General features: G+C 41.7%; 1 protein-coding gene across 6 annotated transcripts in view; it reads right to left on the minus strand.

Moving 5' to 3' along the window:
* Positions 1-24,568, minus strand: part of col14a1a (collagen, type XIV, alpha 1a) — a 216,094-nt gene that overhangs the window by 81,672 nt on the left and 109,854 nt on the right. For 5 of the 6 annotated variants that reach the window (XM_072570947.1, XM_072570943.1, XM_072570942.1 and 2 more), the window contains 8 exons: positions 23,395-23,527; positions 22,307-22,366; positions 20,393-20,544; positions 16,715-16,844; positions 15,186-15,308; positions 10,401-10,550; positions 9,541-9,657; positions 5,959-6,105 (listed from right to left, as the gene is read on the minus strand). In XM_072570947.1, the coding sequence (XP_072427048.1) occupies positions 5,959-6,105; positions 9,541-9,657; positions 10,401-10,550; positions 15,186-15,308; positions 16,715-16,844; positions 20,393-20,544; positions 22,307-22,366; positions 23,395-23,527 (1,012 nt within the window). The remainder of the gene's footprint in view (positions 1-5,958; positions 6,106-9,540; positions 9,658-10,400; positions 10,551-15,185; positions 15,309-16,714; positions 16,845-20,392; positions 20,545-22,306; positions 22,367-23,394; positions 23,528-24,568) is intronic. The other variant, XM_072570944.1, reaches the window with a different exon arrangement.

Genomic DNA, 24,568 nt, shown 5'->3' on the forward strand with positions numbered 1-24,568 from the left:
ATCACTGAGCCACTGTGCTGACCAGAATCAGAGAAACATCAATATCTCAGAGGGTTGCACAGCCAGTAGAGGTGATGGGTATGGGGGTGGATGTGGGGCGCAAGTCTCTGGATACTTTTCAAACCATAATTGTATTTTATAAACATAAAAAAACGTCCACAGGTCAGGCAGCCTCAGTGGAGAGTGAAACTGAGCTAATGGGCAGAAACCTCTGCTGCCACTGATGGTCAGTTTGGAGGTGGGAATGGCAATTGGTGAGGTGATGGTGTATACAAATCCTGCCACATCCCCAACTCCACCAGAATGAAAGCAAAAAAATTAGAAGCTGGAAATCTGAAACAAACACAAGAATCCTGGAGGAACTCAGCAAGTCTGGTAGCATCTGTGGACAGAGAACCAAAATTCTGAAGAAGAATTCTGTCAGACATCAACTCTGTTTCACTCTCCTTCCAGAATTGCTGAGTTTCTCCAGGACTCTCAATGTTTGTTCCACTAGAATGAAGTTCTGAGTGGGATGGCTTTTAGCTGATGTTCTGCTGCCACTTGAAGGCTTTAAGAGTTCAATTGATGACCACTTCAGAGTCTTGCCCCACACCAATGCTGACACAATGCCAACTGAGCCTGTCAATCATGGGGCATTCCAAAAAGCTGCTACCATGTGGGCATGAGGGCCTCTTAATCAATCAGTGCCTGATTGAGGGACTGGACACTTGGCAGGAGAGTGCCTCTAGGAGCCTCGCCTGCCAGCTCCTGAGTACCAACCCGCCATACCTTTACTTTGGGCTCTCCAGAGGCTCTGAGTGGGTGCAATTCCTGCAGCAGCAATAGCTTCCTCCATGGTATGACTGAGTGCAAGCCAATCACTTACTGGGCAGATCTTCCACACCTAGCGCAGTATGATCACGTCCGCATTGTTGACTGAAGTTAACACACACTCATGCCACTGACTATCAACAACATGAGGACATCTCTGGAACTTTACAAGCTTGGAGCCCAGATCCAGGTGATCATCTATCATTATGACAGAGCTTCTAATGCATATACTCAGCCACTACCTAATGGAGTAAACCTACTTTTTCACAGCTCCTTCACAGAGTAACCAGTGGTGGCAGAGTAAGACGCTTCAGCCAGAGCTCATCCACTTCATTTTTTGCTTTATTTCTCCTTTGTGTCTTTTTTTCCTTCTTCTCTCTTTTTCCTTCTTTTGTCTCAGTCCTCAGGAGCCCTCAGACTCCCTACCTCAGCGTGGGCTTGGACTCCCTGCCTCAGCTTTCCAACCTCAGATTCAGTGCAGACCCAAAAAGGTGTCCTGCTCATTGTAGAAGCCTCCTACCCCAACATGGCAGTCTCTCAATGGCCCATGGCAGTCTTTCGGCCCAGCGTGGCCTAAGCATGGATTTCTGGTCTAGAGGTGATTCGAAAGCAGTCTCCCAGTCTCGAGAACCTCGAGGTGAAGCCCCGTGTGGACTGGAGGCTAGATGCCAGCATGCACTGGGTTAGAAGGATCAGAGTTCTGAACTCTTATTCCTCTATTTTCTAATTTATTGCTACAGTGTGCATTGCTGGACTTTTTATTTCTTTATTTTAGTAATTCTTTTTCCTTAAGAACTTGTACTGAAGCATCTACCAAATGACGTCTTATGAAGTTTTCACTGGACTCATTTGAGTGCGTAACAATTTTATTCATTCATTCATGGGATGAGGGCATCGCTGGCTAGGCAGCAATTATTGCCCAGAGGGCAGTTAAGTGTCATTCATATTGCTGTGGGTCTGGCATCACATGTAGGCCAGACCAGGTAAGGATGGCAGTTTCCTTCTCTAAAGGACATTAATGACCCAGATGGGTTTTTCCAAGAATCAACAGTAGATTCATGGTCATCATTAGATTCTTAATTCCAGATTTCCTTTTTTTAAATCAAATTCAAATTCCACCATCTACCATGGCAGTATTCGAAACCGGGTCCCCAGGACATTACCTGAGTCTCTGGATTAACAGTCCAACAATAATACCATTAGGCAATTGCACCCCAATAAAGCTAATTGAATTCAAAGCCTTAATTCAATATAGTTAACCCTTCATTCCATGTCTCCCCCAAGTCTTTATCCCTTTTTCTATTTACAGATCTTCCTACATTTTCCCACTATCCCAACCCACCAAAGTCTCTGTGCTTTACAAGGAAAGACAAAGGGGAGGATTTATCAGCCTCCCAAATGCCAACAGAGTTTTCTTTGAGTCTTTTGACAATCTATTTATTCCTTCATCCCCTAGGCCCTGTCGTTAGTGGCTGTGTTATCACAGTTTCCCCTGATGATCACAGTACTCAAGGGATCAGACATTGAACACATTGAGTATTAGTAGACAATATAAATCATGGACATAGCTGTCTTTGACAATGCACCACAATACGCTTAATTCATTTGGAAGACCTATCGAATAAGTCATTAGCTGGCATCTCTTCCACTCAGTTTTGCCCATCTGGCTATGAGCTTCTTTTTCAGAAAACTCAATGCAGTTGATTTCTCTGTTTCTTTTGACAATGCATTTTGGTGTCCACATCTCAGCTGTTTCAGCCTCATAACCACCACTACCCTCTCTCTCTGCAGGTAACTGAATCCTCCACTTTCTAACATAGGAAGGTCAGAAACCCAGTGTCTCTGATTGTGAGAGTTTGGGCTGCCCTATAACATTCCACTTTCTGTCATGGTTGTTCATGGTGCCACACCGTGATATTCAGCTTTAGAATCTGGGAAAGGGAAATTAAGTTGGGTTGACAGACTTCTGCCCATTCAAAGCTGGCTTTGGGTGAAGCCATCCTGTAATGGTGATCCTAAGAGTGATAGTTGAGTAGGACTAAATGAAGATTTCCTTTCTTTCTCAAAAGGCATTTTAATGGTACTTGCTCCTCTCTCACTTTCGCCACTGGTTTGAGGGCACTGTAACATAGGCAAATCCACATGAGGCCACAAAAGTGTGGAAACATTGTGAATCAACTCACCACTTCATTTAGCTTTGGCCTGGGGGGTTCCCCAATTCTGGGGGTCTGGATGGGTGCAATTTCCTCCAGTGCAAAACCGAGTAGAAGAGATGCCAGCCAATGACTTATTTGACAGATCTTCCAAATGAATTAAGCAAATTGTGGCACATTGTCAAAGATAGCTATGTCCACAATTTGTATTGTCTTCAAAAACTCAATGTGTCCAATGTCTGATCCCTTGACAGAAGTTGTCTTAAGGTCCATTTACTTGAAATAAGTGGGTCAAGGACTTTCCCATTTACCACTCCCATAAACTGTTAGTGCACTTTGATGTTGCTGGTTTATGGTGAATTTTCCTGTCAGCTTTTGACCTCTGTGGGTCTAGCATGATGCCTGTTGCCAGCACAACATGGTCCAGCAATTTCGTCAGAGGCTTTTGGAACTTAGAAGTCATCTCTGAATGTCAGCATCCCATTGTTCTGCCAAGACTGTCTGGACCTTGTTGCCATGTTGTGCTTCATGGAGGACAATGGATAAGAATGTCATCTATGTAGCATGCAATGCCTTTCATTCCTTCTGCTATGTCAAACATTGTCCATTGGAAAACCTCAGGTGTTTCCAAAAAGCATGCATTTAAAATGATAACATCAAAGAGGTGTTTCAAAGATAATCCGCAACTTGGACTCCAACTAGGAGAAACTGCCAAATGCTGCTGTGCAGGTCCAGCTTGGTAACTCGTTTGAAAGTTTAGCTAGGCTCTCATTGACAGATGTTATTGGGTAAACCTCATTTTACTGCCTTGTTCAAATGTGTTAAGTTGACACAAATTGTAATGGATTCATTTAGTTTGGGATTGGAACCATGTAGTTGGCTGTGAGATTCTTGAAATAACTCCCCATTGCAGAGTGGCTTCAATCTCAGTTTGTACTGTTGCTTAAAGAATGTATGGACCTACCTGGGTCTGAACAAGCAAATGGATTTGGATTTACTTTCAGTGTCAATTTCCCCAGGCCTCTAACAGGGTTTGGAAATTGATGCTTGAACTGAAAGTCTGGTTTCAGTTTGGTGACTGCTTTCACTTCAAGAATGAGGTTGAGATCTGTGCAGACTCTCTCACTTCACGGTGATTGGTTGCTTTAACATAATGTTTCAACAATTTGTCTTTGTGTCTTAATGTTACCTGATGCTGATCTTTGACATTGAGGCCATTCCTCTTGAGGCTGAAGTGTGACAGAGCAAGCTGCAGAATAATCTTACGCAGCTATTCATCAGAGAACAAATTATAACAAAAATGACATTAAGACACAGTAGATGCTATGCATGTAATGCTATGCAAGACTTGCACATTTAATAACTTTATTACTGACTGCTGCTGCTGAGTGGCATTGATAAGAGAATGTGAGGTACCTTAAATTAAACATAAGATGAATGTTGGACAAACAGTGAACAAATTTAGTTGTGGTTGCTTAAGATTTAATGTCATCTGACAGAAAAATGACTCCAGCCCCGGTGTCCACATTGAAGCATGTATAATGGCCATTGACTGCAATGTTAATGATCCAATATTTACTGTCATTGTCTTTGAACAAAATCACAATTTCAAAATTTGTAGGTGACACAAAACTTGGAAGCATTGTGAACTGTGAGGAAGATAATGTAGTATTTTTAATGGATATATGCAAGCTGGTGGAACAGGCAAATAGGTAGGAGATGGAATTCAATGCAGAGATGTGTGAAGTGACTCAGTTTGGTAGGAAGAACATGGAGAGACATTATAAACCAAAGGAAATAAAGAGTACAAGAGGATCCAGAACAGCAAAACCTCAGCATATATGATAAGTCATTGAAAGAAGAATGACAGGCTGACAGTGTGGTGAATAAAGCATTTATTAACAGACGCATAAGTAAAGAGCAAGGAGTTTATGTTTAACTTGTGCAATACATTGGTTCAGCTCACCTGGAGTACAGCATATCAATCTGGGTGTCTCACTACCGAAAAAACGCGAATACATTAGAGAGGTTGCAACAAAGAATCACAAGACCAGTCCCTGGGAAGTGGAACTTCAGCTACATAGATAGTTTGGGAAGTTGCGACTATTTCTTTGGAGTAAAGAAGGTTGAGAGCAGTCAGGTAGAAAACACAGAAGCCTGAACACGCACACACCAGCAGGTTCAGGAATAGCTTCTTCCTGGCCGTTATTAGATGGGGAATGAACTCTCTAGCCTTAAATAATGCTGATTGTGCTAACATTGATATCACCTAGTGCACTCCCTGTCCAATATAACCTGTGTGCCTCTGCATAAGTCTTTTTGATCGATACATCTTTGCTTACGATGATCTGTCTCAACTGCTGGTAAACAAAGCTTTTCACTGTATTTCAGTACATGTGACAATAAATCAATCCATCAATTTGACAGAGGTATTCATAATCATGAGATGTCTGGGTAATAGAAGATAGAGGGAAACTCTTCACACGGGGGGAAGGATCAAGCATGAGACAAACATTTTCCCACAGTGAAAGGTTAGGATTTGGAGTGCAGTGTCTTAGGGTGTGATGAAGGCAGGTTCACTTAATACAGTCAACAGGCAATTTGACAATTATCTGAAAAGCAAGAATGTGTAGGATGAGGGAGAAGGCAGTGGAATGGAACTAGGTGTGTTACTTATCCTCAAAGTCAATGTAGGTCAATGGAATGAATGGCCTCCTCATGTGCTGTTACAAATTTGGAGTTATGACTATACTCTCTGGCAACCACAATCTTTTCCTATCAGCTATTTGTCAGAGAACAAATTACAATCAAAATAACATTAAGACATAGTACATGTGTTTCCTGTGATGGTATGTAAGTCTTGCACATTTAGTAACTATCGCTGAGCGCTGCTGCTGTGAGGCATTGGTAAGAGAGTGTGAGATAGCTTACATTAAACACTAGATGAATGTTGGGCAAACAGTGAAAATGATTAAGTTAAGCGGTTGCATACCTGTTGCCTCTAGTAGACTCACAGCTGGTCCTTCTATCTCTTGCAGTTGTGAATAGACACTAATTTTGTACTTGGTGTTTGGAATGAGATTGTAGAAACAGTGGTGGGAAGTGCCTCCATCAACAATCACTTCTTCCTTCCTTCCATCTGAAATTCCCCAAAAGACACAATTAATTAATTAGGATGTTATCAGTAATTCCAATGTAGATGCAGGGAGGGAAGAGCTCCATGCAGCTGAACACACCCTGCCGAAACTCGATGTGGAGTTGGCTACTTGTTTAAACTAATTAACACTCTTACAGACAGCAGTCTCTGGGGTGAGGGAGAGATAAGTGAATGAGTTCAAATTTGATGTTACGTCTCGTGAATGGTAGTCCCATAAAGCTCACATGTGCACCTCTGTGAAATCTCAATCTAACGACCACAGTTGCTGGCCTCAGCTGTGTGAATTACAGTAGATGGAATAGAAGTCTGGGTTCAGACAGACTGATGAATTTATTCTTTGCCAAATCACAATTTGTCCTTCTCTTACATTTCTTACATTTTCCCAGAATGTTTTTGGCAGCCATGATGACAGGCAGTTGAGGCTAGGGTTTTAAGTCTACAGCAGACTGAGATAGAAGAGAATTTTTATTTGTAAAGGGAATCAAGGGTCATGGGGAAAAGGCAGAAATGTGGAGTTGAGAATTATCAGATCAGCCATGACCTCATTGTACAATGGAGTGGACTCAAATGGTATATTTGTTTTCCAATGTCTTAGTTCTTAAATGTCATAAAATAGGATACAGATCATTTATTGTATACTGTACATAATTTTATGTATTAGTTAATGGCAATAGTCACAGGAAGTTGTAGAATTTTGAACCATATAACTTGTGTGTTAAGATGGACAAACAACAAATGCAGATAGCAATAAACGTTAAAAGAAATATTGCAACGTTTGAGACAGGAATCTGGGAACAGCCCCTTGTTCTGCCATCCAACTAGGTCAAAACTGATCTGTATATTGGCTCCATTGACTTATTTGGTTCCAATAGCCGAAAGCCCCCAAACAGATCGAGTCTATAAATCTCAGTTTTAAAATGTTAAATTCACAGGCCCCTGTCGTTAAATTCACAGGCCTCATTTCTCACATCCCCAACTCCTTCAGCCTTCAGGAAGCCCCAGATTTTCACAATGCTTTGAGGAAAGAAATGCAACTTGACATTACCCTGAATGTCCAGCTCTACTTTCAGATTCTGCCCCACATTCTGGACTTTTGTCTCACACCACCCCTTCTTCCATGCCAGAAGAAATTGTTTCTCTTTTAGCTGTCCCATCAAATCCTTTAATAAACTTAAAGACCCTTAATATTTCATACTCATAGGAATGCAAGACTGACCTCTGTAACCTATCATCATAATTTAAGCAGTTAGCAACCAATATCATTCAGGTGATCCTGCACCGTAGCAACTGCAAGACTCCTTTCTGTGCTGCCCGAAATTAAACTTAGTTGTTTTAAATTGGGTCTAACCACTACTTCATGTAACAATTTAATAGGCTTTACCCAATAATAGCTGAGAAATCCTCCACTCCCAGACCCTTCTTACCAACTTGATTCAACAGAGAAACTTCTCCTCCCAAATAAGTCTGATTTGCACACTTAATGATTCAATAAAATTGATTATTTGAAAAAATGACCTTCCAGCCATTCCAGGCACTGCCAAAATCAAAATACTGCTACTACAGAATGCTTTGTTGGTGGAAGCTCTTTTTGGAACATTGCCGTGGCTTTTTTTGCTCCTATATCCAAGAAACTTAAAAGGAAATTATTGTGAGACTTTTCTTTGGCAAAAAAAGTGCAGTTCTTTCCACCACCAACTGCCCTCCAACCTTGTATTGAAGTATTATATAGAACATGTGTAAACCATAAAGGGAAGAATTCTGAAGTCTAACAAGTCTGTGGTAGGTACGTTAAGTTGGATTTAACCAAATACAAAATGGCTCTTGGACTCTATTATTATATAAATGAGCTGTCTCTTGCTCAATGATTTCCTCACAGTAGGAAGCTCTCATCATGAAACCCTTAACTAATGTTTGAAAGTGGACAATGTAGCCAAAGAGAGCTCAGCTACACCCTAGCAAAAAATCAACCACTTCCTTGAATATCGAGTAGATGGAGAGTAATATGCAAGGGCTGCATAAACATTCACTGTGGGGATTTTAGTTTGTTTTTTTATATCTTCATCTCTGTTAGAGCTATTAACAGTAAGAATTGAACAAATTTCAGTGATAAGTAATTTAAACCCGTTGCTTGTTGGCAGAATACAGATTGTTACTTTGTAAAAACATAGTTCACTCATGCCAAGTAATTAACGTCCAAAGTTCAATGCAAGTCAGTCCTAGTGATATGTAAAGGTATGAGAGACCTGAATTGAACCCATTCATAGACAGTGAGCAGAATTTTAATTCCTCTACTTTAACAAACTGCTGTGTCAGCTTTTTGGGCATCTGGATTCTATTCAAACCGAAGCAATGACTTTACCTTCAAACACACAATAAAGTGCAAATAGATGGTAGCTGTGCTTAGAAAATTGGCTCTGACATGTTTCAATGAAAACGCACACATGCTAAACGCTTATTCAAACACAGTTAAACTCAAAGTTACTATTGACATTTAGAGCAGCCGAATGTTGAATATGGCCCTGTTTAAGATTTTGCCAACTTCATCTTACTTTTTCATCTGTATCCAATCACAAGGGAACTGGTTTATACTTGAAAAGGAAACAGTTAGAGGGTCTAAGCTCCTTCAAAGAAGCATGGTGAAACTTTTTGTTTATTCATTCTTGGGATAGAAGCATGACTGGCTAGGTCAGCATTTATCGCCCATGCCTCACTGCCCTTGAAACGGTGGTGGTAGAGATACCTGACTGAACTACTGCCATCCCTGTTGTGAAAAATACCCCAACCGTGCTGTTCGGAAGGGAATTCCCAGATTTCAATGCAGCAATCGTGAAGGAGCAGCGAATGCCGTTCCAGGGACTTGGGGTGGGCAACCTGCAAGTATTGATTTTCCCATGCATCTGCTTTGCTTATTCTAGGTGGAAGAAATTCCACGTTTGGATGGAGGTGTTTGGCGCTATTTGTTACAGTGCATCCTGTTGATGATATACACAGCAGCCTCAAGGCGCTGGTGGTGGAGAGTGTGAAAGTTTAAGTGCTGGATGGGGTGCTGATCAAGCAAGCAGACTGTTCCACCCTCAATGTGGACTTCGAGTGTTGTTGGAGCTGCAGTCATCCAGACAAGTGGGGAGTGATTGGCTTCTTTCTACACTGTCCAATCCAATTATAGAAGTAATGGTTGAGCAAATCCATTCTGCGAAAAAATAGTCAAGAAATCCCCAAAATTAAGGCACCACCTTAACTATAATCCATGACCATGCCATATGCTCTACATTCCTGGCCTTAATTACTAAAATTATATCCAACCATTTTACTCATCCTCCTCCTGTCACCTTGCACTGTGAAAATAATACGCCCTCAGATTTTCAAATCATGTCCTAATGAGAATGTAATTCATGCAGCTCTGCCTCTTGTCCTTACCTCGTAGAGATTCAATGACAATTCTGTAAGTTGTTGCATGTCTATGTTGCTGCCAACGTGCACACATGCTGGTCATTCGGACTTGGTATGGGGTAAGATTTGTCACACCGAGGTACACTGCAAGGGACAACAACGAGTGCGTAAAGCATCAGGATGGGATAGTAGACACACCTCAGTAAGAAAGAACTTACATTTATGTAGCCCCTTCCACTGTCTCAGGACATTTCAAAGTGCTTTACAGCCAATGAAGCACTTAGACGTGTAGCTATTGTAGCACTTAGAACTGTTGTAACATAAGGGAATACAGCAGCTAATTTGCGCACAGGAATCTCCCATGAATAGTGATAACCAGATAATTTGTTTTAGCCATAATTGATCAAAGGATCACCCTGTACCGGACAACTTTAGATTGTATCATAGAATCTTTTTCACCAATGGGAGAAGGAGAAAGGGCCTTGTTTAACATCTCGAACCCAGTTCACCAGAACCTTTCCTAGGGTCTCTGGATTAATAGTTGAGCAACAATACCACTAGGCCATCACCTCCCCTGAGGGAACGACAGCTGCTGGTGGTTTAACCTGAAGGTTACCATGCCTCAGGCAAGAAGGAGAGATTGTGAAGGACAGTCTTTACGGTGACCTCAGCCAGTAGGAATTGAACCCACTCCACTGGCATCACTCTGCATCCAGCTGTTCAGTCAACAGCGCTAACTGAGCCCCAAGTCATTTAATGCAACATTTAATGCAACCTAAGGGTGATTATTGAGCATTACAAATTCAATAATGGAGAGTTCAGTTGGAGGGAATCGTTCCCTTCTTATGATATCTGTGGTACAGGGGGCAGGTTTCAATAGGTCTTACATGTTTTGGCTCTGCCAACAAGTGCTTCACTGGAACCAGTGGAGTATGTTGCAAAGAGTTTAATGATGTATTCAGTGCCACTGAGCAGATTGAGGATCACCATTGTGTTCACATCATCTCCCACGAATGTATCCAAGGTAGGACCAGGTGCTGAAATTCAAACAGAAACAGAAAAGAAGATTCATGTAAGTGAATAGTTTGCCATGATATTTTAACCTATCACTTCCCTGTATCAGTTCTAAATCTGAATAAAACATTAGACGGCCCAGCACCCTCTTCAATATCAGTATCTTTTACTCTTGTTAATCATCACTTTGTTCTCATCAGTTCTGCCTTTAACTTTCTGCACAAATGCTGCTGAAGTTCTCAGGTATTTTCTGCTTTTACTTCAAATTTCCAGTATATGCAATATTTCACATATATTTCTTTCTTAACGTACATTGTTAAATGGAGTCACATAATTGGAGTATATCAAAAATATGGCAAAAAACAAAGATTGCTAAAAGGTGTGTATTAAATATTCACATCTTGGAGTTTACCATCAGCCAAAAACTGAACTGGACTATTGGTCAGAGTCTGCAGTGATGTATTGCACTTTTACTGACTTCCCAAAACAATGTCCATCATCTACAAGACACAAGTAAGCAGTGTGATGGAATACTTTTCATTTGCCTGGATGAGTGCTACTTCAACAACATTCGAGAATCTTGATGCCATCCATGAAAAGCAGCCTGCTGGATTGGCACCCTATCCCAAAGCACTCACCCCCGCCACCACTGATGTACAGTACCAGTAGTGTGCATTATTCTATAAGATGCAGTGCAACAACTCAACAAGGTTCCAAACCCATGTCCTCTACTACCCAGAGGATAAGTGCAGTAGGTACACTGTAACATCAGCCTTCCAAGCCAGTCATCATCCTGACTTGGAAATATATCACCATTCCTTCAGTGACACTGGATCAAAATCCTGGAAGATCTTCCCTGTCGACTCAGTGGGAATCATTACACCACAAGGACTGCAGCAGTTCAAAAAGGCAGCTCATCACCATCTTCTTAAGGGATGTACAAAGTTAAAAGTCACACAACACCAGGTTATAGTCCAACAGGTTTAATTGGAAGCACACTAGCTTTTGGAGCACAGCTCCTTCATCAGGTGGAGGACACAACTGTAAAGTGGCACTCCGAAAGCTAGTGTGCTTCCAATTAAACCTGTTGGACTATAACCTGGTGTTGTGTGATTTTTAATTTTGTACACCCCAGTCCAACACTGGCATCTCCAAATCATTCTTAAGAGATGTTAGGGATAGGGAATAAATGTTGCCCCCTCCCCAGCCAGCAAACCTCACAACCCCCAAATGACTGAACAGAAAATAAACAAGGTCAGCAGAAAACTATGGACATCCCAATTGGGGAATTAAATCTGCATCAAATCTCAGGATCCTGTCAGATCCATTTACAAATCTCACCTAACAAGCACTTTTAGTAACTCACTCAACAAAAGCCAATGCTGGTGTAACAAAAGCTCATTGAGGTATTAATGTACATGGAGTTAATTTTAACATAAACTCCTGCACAGCAATCCCACAGGATCGGGTTGGGAATGTTGGTCTTGCACAGAACCCAATCTTGACTTTAATATATCATAAAATTTTATAGACTGTAAAATTAATGTCATCCTGAACAGGACAGTTTCCTTTACAGATGCTTTAGGGTTAAAATTGCCCCGGTAGGTTTTCAGAAAATAAGACGTCAAAAATGGGACACACTACCATTTTTGAAATCTCCAGTTTTTGATCAACTAGCAACAATTTTAACTTATTCTTGATGCAGAGAGTTCACTTATACATGTTAATAAACATCTAAGTTCTTGTCAAGTCAGAACAGAAGTGAGCTGTCAGTGAACACTGAAGCAGTTGTAGTAATAATGATAAAATATCCAAACTTTAAGTGAAATACATTTCACACAAGGACATATGAAACAGCCAGCCACATGTCACACAAGCCTGCTCCATCATTCAGTAATATTTTTTAGATTAGATTAGGTTAGATTCTCTACAGTGTGGAAATAGGCCCTTTGGCCCAACAAGTCCACACCGACACTCCGAAGAGCAACCCACCCAGACCCATTTCCCTCTGACTAATGCACCTAACACTATGAGTAATTTAGCATGAAGGCTGAAATTCTATCTCAAGTCTACTTCCCTCCTCAATGCCACCAAGATGTGTATATACTGGCAAACTTTCAAATTCCTGCCTCCTTCCAAGGTCCTCAGGTCTTACAGGAATGGCTGCTGGGACATAAGGGCTGCCCCTTCAAACATGGCCAATTACACCTTTACAAAACCATCAGACTGACACAGAATGGAGAAACAGTGCTTCCCCTTTGTCTACCGGGACTACACTGGATGAGGTGTGTTAATGTCTGATCCCTTCCAGCAGGGCCTTGTAGTATAGTGCAGATAGGATATCCCACATTGTTGTGGCATGGTGCACCCTTCAAACCAGAGCCGATGAAGAGAGTTGTCCCGGATGCAGAAGAAATGAAGAATTAAGTGCGTGCTGAGCATGAGAATCAATCTGAAGGGACATCCAAACCAGCATGATGGCGCTATGCCCTGTCAAGTGGAAGAGGCCAGAGAGAATCTCATTGACAGCTGGTTCCTGGATAAATGAGTTGGTTTTGGACTTCCTTTCATTGCACTTCATGATCCTCCTTACTGTTCCAGAAAAAAAACGGCAGTCAGTAACTGAGAACAATTACATGGCATTGTGTTGAGCTTAAGTAGCCTTTGAAGCTTCAGTCAACACATGATATTCAAGGATCATGGAATGTATTTTCTCATTACAGGCAGGTCAGGGGCAATCATAAGATTCTTTTTAATGTTCCCATATTAGTTATCATTCAATGTTTCAGAACATGTTTATACTCCTAAATTGTCCTGAAATGCTCTAGTCCCCCATAGGACAGGGATTATCATGCAACGGACAGCACTTTATGCAGCTTCTCTTTGCAGGCCAATGTGCTAAGAGGAACAGTGGTGATGTGAACTACCCTCTGTACACAGTCCCAGGATGCAATGGTAGTGCCCTCCCTTGAAAAGTTGATCGATGGAATGAAAAGTCGACAGCAGAGATGCATGTACTCATCACCGATTCTATCCTCTCTCACACAGGATGGGTGTAAATGTGAATGATCTGTGTAGGGCAAACACTGCAAATTGCTTCGATCATGAATGTTATTCACATAAACATGACAGTTCAAGGATCCATAACATCCGATGCTGTTTGCAATCGAGGAGTCTGTTGCTTGCGAGGGATAAGCAATTCTTGGCCATTACAACTTCTTTCATGCTGAAGATGTCTGCTCAACATAAAAATGCTTGCAACTTCACCAGTCCAACAGCAACAAAGAAACTAGAATGGACATTTTGGGAGTGCTAGTGAACATAAATTAACAACAGTGCAAGATGATTTATAATGAATCAAAAGATGCAGAACCAGAAATAGGCCTTTCAGTCCATTGAGTCTGCTCTGCCATTCAATGAGATCACGGCTGCTTTGGCAATCCTCACCTCCACTTTGATTCCCTTAATGATTAAAAATCTTTCACTCTCAATCTAGAATATAGCCACAATGGTTAAAGAAAGGGAACTTTGTGCAAGAGCTTGCTCAGATTGAGTCAGTGCTGGTTTTAATGGGATAGCAGCACAAGACCATCTAGCTCATGGATCAGTTACTTACAAAAATGTTCACATCCCTACACTGGCGGATACTCTCTCTCCAGTCAATTCCAATATTTTCTTCACATGGGACCAGGAGCCCAATGTCTGCCATCCTTCACTGGTCAGTGTCCTTTCTGTCCAATTATGAAACAATTTTATGGAAATGACACAAATTCAGAGTGTGAGTATGATGGGAGTGGGTGGAGAGGCACTGGTAATAATGGAGGGGCAGGAGAAATGGTGTTGTGTCCGCAGTAACAGAGTCAGAGGCACACAGGGCAGGAAGGGTTAGTCATCTGGGAGGATGTTGAGTGAACATGATTTGAGAGAGTTGCATTCTGTGACCCTTGGTAAGATGCAAAGGTAGAGTGAATAGTGGCTCTGTAAATATGAGGCAGCAGGGAGAAGATGGTGGCACTTACTCCTGTGAAGTGCAGAAGATCACTAAAATCTTCTTTCAATATTGCTGGGATTTGTGTTTGACCTTGGTCACCAGACTGACCCAGATCAGGATCTCCATCTGGACTGGCTGCATCTGCAGCCTTCAGTGGAAACAGCACTGCATTTCTTTCAACCACCCCATCCACCAGCACTGCTGGGTCACTGCCTGCAAAACAGCTTCACTTTCTGCCCCATTCACTCACTTACAAAAGGTGGCAGGTGCAAAGGGCAAAGGGCAGCTCATCACCTGCAGCATCTGGAGTGTTGTGGAGCTTGGGTATTAAGGATTGTGCTTGTAGCATGAAATGGAAATCCCAGCACCATCGTACACTTCCACCTCTCCACCAGCACGACCCCATGAGCTGGACACTGTCCAGTCCCGCTCCACAGTTAATGAGCTGACGTGTGGAAGATTGGGAGAGCAAAGCTGACATGGACTGACTATTAACCATGAATCTCAGTGACAGAAACATTTTACCAAAACCAAACGGGAAAACTCAACCTTTGGTGTTTAAACATTATCAGTGCAAATACTGACGGAATCAAGAGCGTTTGTAATGAAAATAAATAATACAGCAAAGAACAGGGCTACCTCTGTTTCAATAATATGGGTGTCATACCTGAGGCAGAAGTGTAAACCACTCTGTAACCCATTGTCGCTGTTGGAGGAGGGTCCCATCTAATTCGGAAACGATTATACCATTCCTCCGAGACACGCAGGTTGGTTGGTCCAGAGAGTGGCACTGCAACAAAAAGTAATTAACATAAATAAATCTAATGCACTTTCAAATTATCAAACTGTTTTAATCCAATTAATTTGAATGTGTTATGGCTCATTTAATAAGAAGGTTGTGGGCTCAAATCCCACTGCCAAACTTTGAGTATTAAGATCCAGGCTGACACACCCACTGCAGTATTGAGGGAATGCTACAATGCCACAGGTAGCATCAGTCAGATCAGATGCCAAATTGAGACTCCATTTTACTATTTCAAAGAAGAAGGCCCATTCTTTCAGTTTCTACCTTTTCTTGTTATTCTATATTTCTTTCTCTCTTTTATATTTTGATCTTTGTTTCTCACACTCACTCTTCCTTTTTCTAAATGGAACATGGAGCCAAAGGTACAACAGGATAAGGGAAAGTCAAGTTAGAATTGAGCATAGGTCACAGGTTAACAATTCCTCAGAGATTAAGGATGTTTAATGTGTATGGCTATTTTACCGGGTGAGTTATCCAGAGGCCTAGAATAACGATCCAGAGATACAGGGTTGGATTTTACAAGATGGGGGAGAGGGACCAGCAGAATGGAATTTGGTTCCGAGCAGAATGACTTTCTTGCAGCCGTGAATCTAAGGGCCATGGGCCAGACAGGTTCAGAGGGCCGCACCACCGCCCCCACAGCGGGAGCAAGTCATGCCCTCTACAGCTTGGCAGCCAATCAGATACCAGTCCCAGTCGGGACTGGGAGACCTTTGCAGTGGGCATCATGAAGCACAGGGAGAGGGGGCCATGGATCCCACAGACAGACATGTCCAGGAAATTAGAGCAGGAAAGGGTCAGAGAGGAAGGTGAGGGGGCAAGGAAGTGTTGAGGAAGGAAGTAGTGGGATGATATATTGTTGGGTCTGCCCAAATCCTCAGAGGACACCCTGTGTGCATCCTCTTCTGTTCAATCTTTTCAAAGAAGCCTTTTCAAAAACAGCCTTAAGCACTCTGCCACTCTGCCCCTCCTGCTGCTGCTCAGAATTTTCTGCCAGTGCAGATGGTGAGAGAATGCTACCTCATGGTCAACTGAGCAGTTAAGTGTGTCAACAGACTTAAAAGCAGTTGCAGTGGGCACCATACCCAGCTGTCAAATATTATGAGGTACATGTCAGTGGGTGGGCCGGGGTCAACTACTACCCACTTGGTCATTAACATAGAGAGTCACCATCATCTTCTCAGGTACAATTAAGGGTGAGCAATAAGTGTAAGTCACATACCTTCATACCTCATGGATGAAGAAAGGACGTGCATTTTTGTTGCACCATGAGTCACTATTCAATGTATTTGAACTTCAGACGTGGGACAGGCGTGGGTCATCTGGCCCCGAAGCCTACTGCACCATTTAATAAGATCAGTAAAATGACATAAACTGAATATTCCACTTACACGTCTTGCCACTGACAGTGAGAGCAGTGCCCTCTCCATCAACATAGAGTGGTGTCACAGAAATTTTATACCAAGTGTCTGACAGTAGAGGCTGGAGCACGAGGTCATTCTGCCTTCCAGGAATCATCACCTGAGTAAATTAGGTTATCAATAAAATCAGTTGGTGCATTGCACATCACAACATACAGTAACAAAAAAAAACTACCTTTATATTGCATCTTAGTGTGGTAAAGCATCCCAAGATGCTTCACAGCAGCATAAATCAGACAAACAAAAGTAGGGACTTCAAGCCAAAGGAGGAGATACTAGGACAAGTGGACAAAAGAATGAGGTAGATTTTTAAGGAGCTTCTTTGATGAAGAAAGAGAGAAAATGGAAAAGTTGAAGGAGGGAATTCTAGTGTCTATGATTTAGGTAGCTGATGGTGCAGTTATCAAAAGCACAGCAGAAGATTTGAAGCATAGATCAAAGAGGGTTGTAAGCTGGAGAAGGTTACGAAGAGAGTAAGGCATCAAACGAATTTCAACATGACAGCAAGATAAAAAGTTGCTAAACTGGACTGAGCACAAATGGGTAAATGAGCTAGGACACAGGCAGTAAAGTTTTGAATAAGCTCAAGATAGGAATACAGCCAGGATATCACTGCAACAGTTAACTTCACAACAATGTGAAGAATGAGGATCTCTGCATTATTTGCAATAATACAGGAAGGTGACTAAAGATGATGAAATGGACAGAAAATGGGCTTGGTAGTGTTGTCCATTAATCATAAAAAAGCTGGTTTACATCTGCTCCTTTGTCTTATGGTACCTCTGAAGTTGCAAACAGTCTGGTTCAATGTAAGACTATGGTTAGCGTAAGAAGAGAATTATAATGGGGCTGAAGACAATGGCTTCAGCTTTCCTAACACTGAACTGAAGAAAATTGCAGCTCATCCAAGATTTAGATGTTGGCCGAACAGTCTAACAGGGTCAACTCAAAATAGGTGGTAGTGAAGCGGACCTTAGTGTTGACAGTGTACACGTGGAATCTGACTGTGTTTTCATCCAAGACCCTGCAGTTCAACAAGTAGATGAGAAATAGGTGTGGACACCAGAACTAACGGTGCCAGGGTAAGAAGAGGGGTTATTGCAGGAAATACTCTGGCTACAACTGCATAGATAGGAATGGAAGCAGACAAGATTTTAATTCTGACCAGATTTTAATTCAGCACTGCACATGCATTTATGTAGTGTTGATTTATTTATGGTCTGCCAGCTCATTTGATCGATATCATCAGAGATTAAAACAGCAACATTGGTGCCAAATGTAGAGTTGATGCCTGACGAGAAAAAAGACTAGCGTTGGAAAAAAGCACAAATTTTTAACAGCCTGTTAAAAATGTATTTATTTCTCAGTTTTATAACATATTAGTAAGCAATGGAAGTGCCAAAAATCGTCTTTTTTTTAAATCTCACAAACCAAATTCATTTTACATCAGCATGAAGCTCCAATAATATCTCAGTCACCGTCCCCACTTAATCAACCAAATAAACACTGAGTTCACTTTCCTTTTGGCATTCAAAGTTAAATATTGAATGAAAATGATCACCCGGCTCATTATAATCTGGGAGTTCTCAGCTCATCTTTATAGTTAGATGGTTATTAATAGTCATTAATGACATTATGGTAACAATATAAAGAAAACAAATAACAACAAGTTGTAACAGGGGCAATCATTAAAATAAAAGCATAAAATAATAAAACGGTTACATCATTAAGAACATCTAAGTGTACAGTTACAAACTATGTCATGAAACATGGGTCTCCTTAACTTACAAATAAACACAAAAGGTCTATTGCATTCTGCACTGTGTTAAAATGCTTAGGTAACATATTAAACCCAAACAACTCATTGACGGGTTTTGTCAGCTTTCAGGTAAGACCACAGGTAGAACAGGGAGAGGAGGGCATCCCAAAGTGTGAGTTAATATGCCAAGTACAAACTGGAATTTTGGAGTGACACTCTCAGCGGCAGCAATGGCTGCCACTGAGTCCTGACTCCATTATAACAGCTGTATTCCGAATCACTGAGCCCTGACACCATTATAACAGCTGTATTCCCAATCACTGAGCCCTGACTCCATTATAACTGCTGTATTCCGAATCACTGAGCCCTGACACCATTATAACAGCTGTATTCCCAATCACTGAGCCCTGGCACCATTATAACAGCTGTACTCCCACTCACTGAGCACTACCCCATTATAACAGCTGTATTCCCACTCACTAAGCCCTGGCCCCATTATTGCAGCTATATTCCCACTCACTGAGCACTACCCCATTATAACAGCTGTACGCCCACTCACTGAGGCCTGGCCCCATTATAACAGCTGTACTCCCACTCACTGAGCACTACCACATTATAACAGCTGTATCCCCAATCACTGAGCCCTGACCCCATTAGAACAGCTGTAATCCCACTCACTGAGCACTACCCCATTATAACAGCTGTACTCCCACTCACTGAGTCCTGACCCCATTATAACAGCTGTATGCCCACTCACTGAGCACTACCCCATTATAACAGCTGTAATCTCACTCACTGAGCACTACTCCATTGTAACAGCTATATTCCCACTCACTGAGCACTACCCCATTATAACAGTTGTACGCCCACTCACTGAGCACTATCACATTATAACAGCTGTACTCCCACTCACTGAGCCCTGACCCCATTATAACAGCTGTACTCCCACTAACTGAGCACTACCCCATTATAACAGCTGTACTCCCACTCACTGAGCACTACCCCATTATAACAGCTGTACTCCCACTCACTGAGCACTACCCCATTATAACAGCTATATTCCCACTCACTGAGCACTACCCATTATAACAGCTGTACTCCCACTGACTGAGCACTACCCCATTATAACAGCTGTATTCCCACTCACTGAGCACTACCCCATTATAACAGCTGTATTCCCACTCACTGAGCACTACCCCATTATAACAGCTGTATTCCCACTCACTGAGCCCTGACCCCATTATAACAGCTGTACTCCCACTCACTGAGCCTTGGCCCCATTATAACAGCTGTATTCCCACTCACTGAGCCCTGACCCCATTATAACATCTGTACTCCCACTCACCAAGCTCTGGTGCCATTATAACAGCTGTCCACTCACTGAGCCCTGACCCCATTATAACAGCTGTACTCCCACTCACTGAGCCTTGGCCCCATTATAACAGCTGTATTCCCACTCACTGAGCCCTGACCCCATTATAACATCTGTACTCCCACTCACCAAGCTCTGGTGCCATTATAACAGCTGTCCACTCTCTGAGCACGACTCCATTACAACAGCTATACTTCCACTCTCTGAGCTCTGGTCCCATTATAACAGCTATACTCCCACTCTCAGAGTTCTCACTCTAGTGTCACAACAATGAATCAAGTCTCAAAATGGAGTCATAAAGGGAAAAAAGTTTTCACAGCGTTGAGGTAGAGGTTGAGAGGTAAGGCAGATAATCAGTTAACACTTGAAATGTGAAGAGCAACACTGGATGGACTTGATGTAACCAGTAAAGGTAAGCTCCCCTCCACCCCCATTTTTCAATTGGAATTTACCTTTCATGTAGCCATTCATAATGACACTCCCATTCCTAACAAAATATGTAAAGACTTATACAGACCATGCTTACCGCTTCTTCTGCGCGGTCTCCTTTTAGAGATACATAGGACACTCTGTACTGTGTAACAAGGGAATCAGCTGGGTCCCAGGACACATGTAGGCTAAACGTGGTTTCATCACCCACATCTAGATTTCTTATTCCAGATCGAATAACTGGATCCAAAGAATCACAACAAATTGAAAATCAGCACAATTACCTGACAACATTTGCACATTTACATAATTAAAATTTTAACTTTTCTTTTTAAATGATTTAATAACTGCAAGTGGTGTGGAATTTGCACAGTCTCCCCTTGTCTGTGTGGGTTTCCTCTCGGTGCTCCGGTTTCCTCCCACAATCCAAAGATGTGCAGGTTAGGTGAATTGACCATGCTAAATTGCCCATCGTGTTCAGGAATGAGTAGGTGAGGTGCTTTAGTCAGGGGTAAATGTAGGATAATACAGTAAGGGAATGGGTCTGTTTGGGTTACTTGTCAGAGGGTTGGTGTGGACTTGTTGGGCTGAAGGGCCTGTTTCCATGCTGTAGGGATTCTAGGATTCTGGAATTTATGAATCAGAAAAATAATTCTCAAATTAAAATCATTAGCTCTTTAGACATTTTCAAAAAAAAAAGCAGTAATGAGACTTGGAACTGGAACCTGACATTGGGTTCTGTTCTTTTACAGTGTAGCCTGTCCAAAGATTAGTTGCATTAGCTTGTTTGTAATTTGCTATCATTTTGAAACAGATGCTGAAAAATGCAGTTCACATTAATTTCCACACCTTAAGCAGGAGGAGCAGGCCAACTGGCTCATCAAGCCTTCTACTCCATTCAATACAATTATAGCTAACCTGATTGATGTCTAAGTCCCCTTTCCTGCCTGTCACTGATAACCCTTGTCCAGCAAAATTGACCTACCTAGTCTTGAATATATTCAATTTCCCAGTTTCCATTGGTCTCTGAGGTAAATAAATTCCAAAGTCTAACCATCCTCTGTGATAAGCAATTTCTCCCTACTTTGTTCCAGATTACTCCATGAGTATAAACATCTTCCCAGCATCTGTCTTGTCCACCCTCCCACCCCCACCCCACAGAATGTTTCAGTAAGATCACCTTTCATTCTCCTAAACTCCAACAAGAATGGGCCCACCATTTCCTTATAACTAAACCCCAAATCCCAGGAATCAGTCTAGTGATCCGAGTCAGTGAAAGTGAAAGTTAATCTCTCTAAGCGAGGAGTCCAAAAATGTTCTTGTTATCGTTCAAACATGTTGATTGGTTACTGATAAATACATCAACTTAGCACTTTATGGCAAGTCTTTATCAATATGATTAGATAATTATCTGAAGGAAAACAAAATGGCAGGACCACAAGGAAAGGGTGTAGGAGGGTGAGTACTTGGTGGTGGGGCTAGATGAGTTGGTCTTGCAGGCAGTCAGGTCAAACTCAGGAAAATGACCTCTTCAGAGGTGTGACCATTCTTTGATTTAATGATGCTGGCTACAGGCAGCCAGAATTTATACCCATTCCAGTAAGAAACAATACCAGAAATGGGGTTATTCAGTTTAAGCTTTGAGCTCACAACCCATCCACTACTGGGCCAGTGAAGACAGATCCTGGTTCGTAAAAGTGAGAGAGTCACTTATAGGACTGCGCCGTGACGTAGAACATGAGAGAAATATCTCAATGATATCAGCGGGTCACTAATAAATCCAACAGGTAATTCAGGAGAACTATCTTACCAAGAGAAGAGTGAGAATGTGAAACTCTCTACCACTCATGCAGAAACATTTAGTTACCTGTGTCAATTTCACTGAGGTGGTGATTAATAAGAAGCGAGTTTATTAAATACAAGGAAATGTTTAATTTTGTTTGGAAATATAAGTAGTTTTTGTTTTAGCCTATAAATGTTCTTACCACTGATATTCACAAACCTGCTGTAGTAGGTCTCTGAGTTGTTGTTGTAGCTGCTGTTGTTGTGATTATCTGCTGAACTGTAATTACAGTGAAAATTAGTTCTAAACCACATGACACCAGCCTGGATAAACTAATAAATATACATCTTACCTTAAAGGTTAGCACTATACATGTAAAACATAAAACCTTTACAAACACAAACAATGTATTTATGCTAGCATTTTAAATAAGATATATAGCAGCACTGACATTAATTCAATAAACTCAGAAAATTTAGGCCTTGTGTATATTCTCCTAATGGGACATAACCAATTTATTTTTCCAACTTGCTCCATTGAAACAAGCAAAACAACTACAGAGAGCCCAAGGACACTGGACACTGACCTCAAAGGTTGCATCAAATGTATGTACATGGGAAAGGTCTTCACCATTCTGTTCTCCAGACTTCACTAATTCTAATTTCTCGTTGCTCACTTGCCATAATTTTAGGTCATCCAAAAATCTACTGCATGTGTCCCAACTCATACCAAGTCCTGTTCACCCATAAACCACACTGTTTACTGCCTTAGTTTAGTCAACAATGGCAATGCCTCAATATTAAAATTATTGGCCTGATATTCTGATCCTTCGATGGTCACACCCTTTTCTAGCTCTGTTACATCGTCCTGTCCTACTACTCTCCAAGGTCTCTGCACTGATCTAATTCTGATCTCTGGCAATTCATCAATTTCTATTGTTCCACTGTCGGTGGTTGTACCTGTTGCTAATTTGCCCAATTCCTCTGAAATCCTCTCCCTAAAACTCTTCAACTCTCACTTCCCCTTTAAAATGTTCCTTAAAACCTATCACTTTGACCAAATTGTAGTCAGTTGTTCTTACATCTATTCATGTGGCTCAGTGTCAAATTTTGTTTAACAATGTGATTTGGGCTGCTTTTACTATGTTAAAGGTGCTATATAAATACAACTTGCTGCTGTTGAAATTATGCAGCTATCATTCTTGGTGAGATTTTAGGAGATCAGAGCACAACCAAAGCTATTGTTTTACATTGAGAGTTTACAATTTAAGCAAATTGAGCAGGTAACTTCCAAATGTGTCATCTTACGTGTTGTCTCCAGTACAGCCACGACATCACTTTCTGTCTCATCACTGTAAATCGCAGAGAGAGAAACCTCATACTCTGTCCCAGGCAATAAATCGTCGAGAACAATTGTGTCTACATCCCCACTCAAAACAAACTGCAAAATAAAAGTTTCCAATACGATTCATTCATTACTAAACATCTATTCATTAGAAAGACAAAGATTCATTGTTAATACATTGAATACTAAAGAGTATGAAGGAATTCAGAAAATCATGTCCCTTAAAAGGGTCTCTGTAGATTTTCCTCCAATTAATTTAGTGATCAGAAATTATGTAGATTACTTCATGGGCAAGGGAAGTCATTTTGTCCATTTACGTTTCCCTCTTGGCTTTTATTATATTCTCTTATGAGACGTAGGCGTTGCTGGCTGGCCAGGATTTATTGCCCATCCCTCGTTGTCTTTGAGAAGGTAGCAGTGAGCTGCCTTCTTGAACCTTTGCAGTCCAAGGGCTGTGGGTTGACCCACAATGCTATTCGGGAGGGAATTTCAGGATTTTGATGCAACGTTGAAGAAATGGCAATATATGTGTCGTGACCTGGAGGTGAAACTGCAGGTTGTGGTGGTGCTGGTGTTCCCATGTATCTGTTGTGTTTGTCCTTCTGGATGGAACTGATCATGGGTTTGGAAGATGCTGTCTCAGGACATTTGGCAAATCTCGGCAGTACATCTCGTGGATATGGCGCCAATCAAGTAGGATGTCTTGTTCTGCATGGTGTCAAGGTTCCTAAGTGTCCTTGGAACTTCACTTGTCCAGGCAAGTGCAGAATATTCCACCACATTCCTGACTTGTGCCTTATAGATGATGGACAGGCTTTGGGGAGTCTAGTGGTGAGTCCTAGCCTCTGACCTGCAGTATTCCTAGCCTCTGACCTGGTCTTGCAACCATTATATTTTTATAGCAAGTTCAGTTGAGTTTCTGGTCAATAGTAACCCCTAGGGTGTTGATGGGACAGGAACTTGATGATGGTAACATCATTGAATGTCAAGGCTGAGATTGTCTCCCATTGGAGATGGTCACTGCCTGGCATTTGTTTGGCACAAATCTTACTGGGCGCCTCCTAGCAGAGCGCTTTAGGGAACATCTCCGGGACACCCGCACCAATCAACTACATCGCCCCGTGGCCCAACATTTCA

The sequence above is a fragment of the Chiloscyllium punctatum genome, chromosome 5, assembly GCF_047496795.1.
Source record: "Chiloscyllium punctatum isolate Juve2018m chromosome 5, sChiPun1.3, whole genome shotgun sequence".
NCBI classification, from domain to species: Eukaryota; Metazoa; Chordata; class Chondrichthyes; order Orectolobiformes; family Hemiscylliidae; genus Chiloscyllium; species Chiloscyllium punctatum.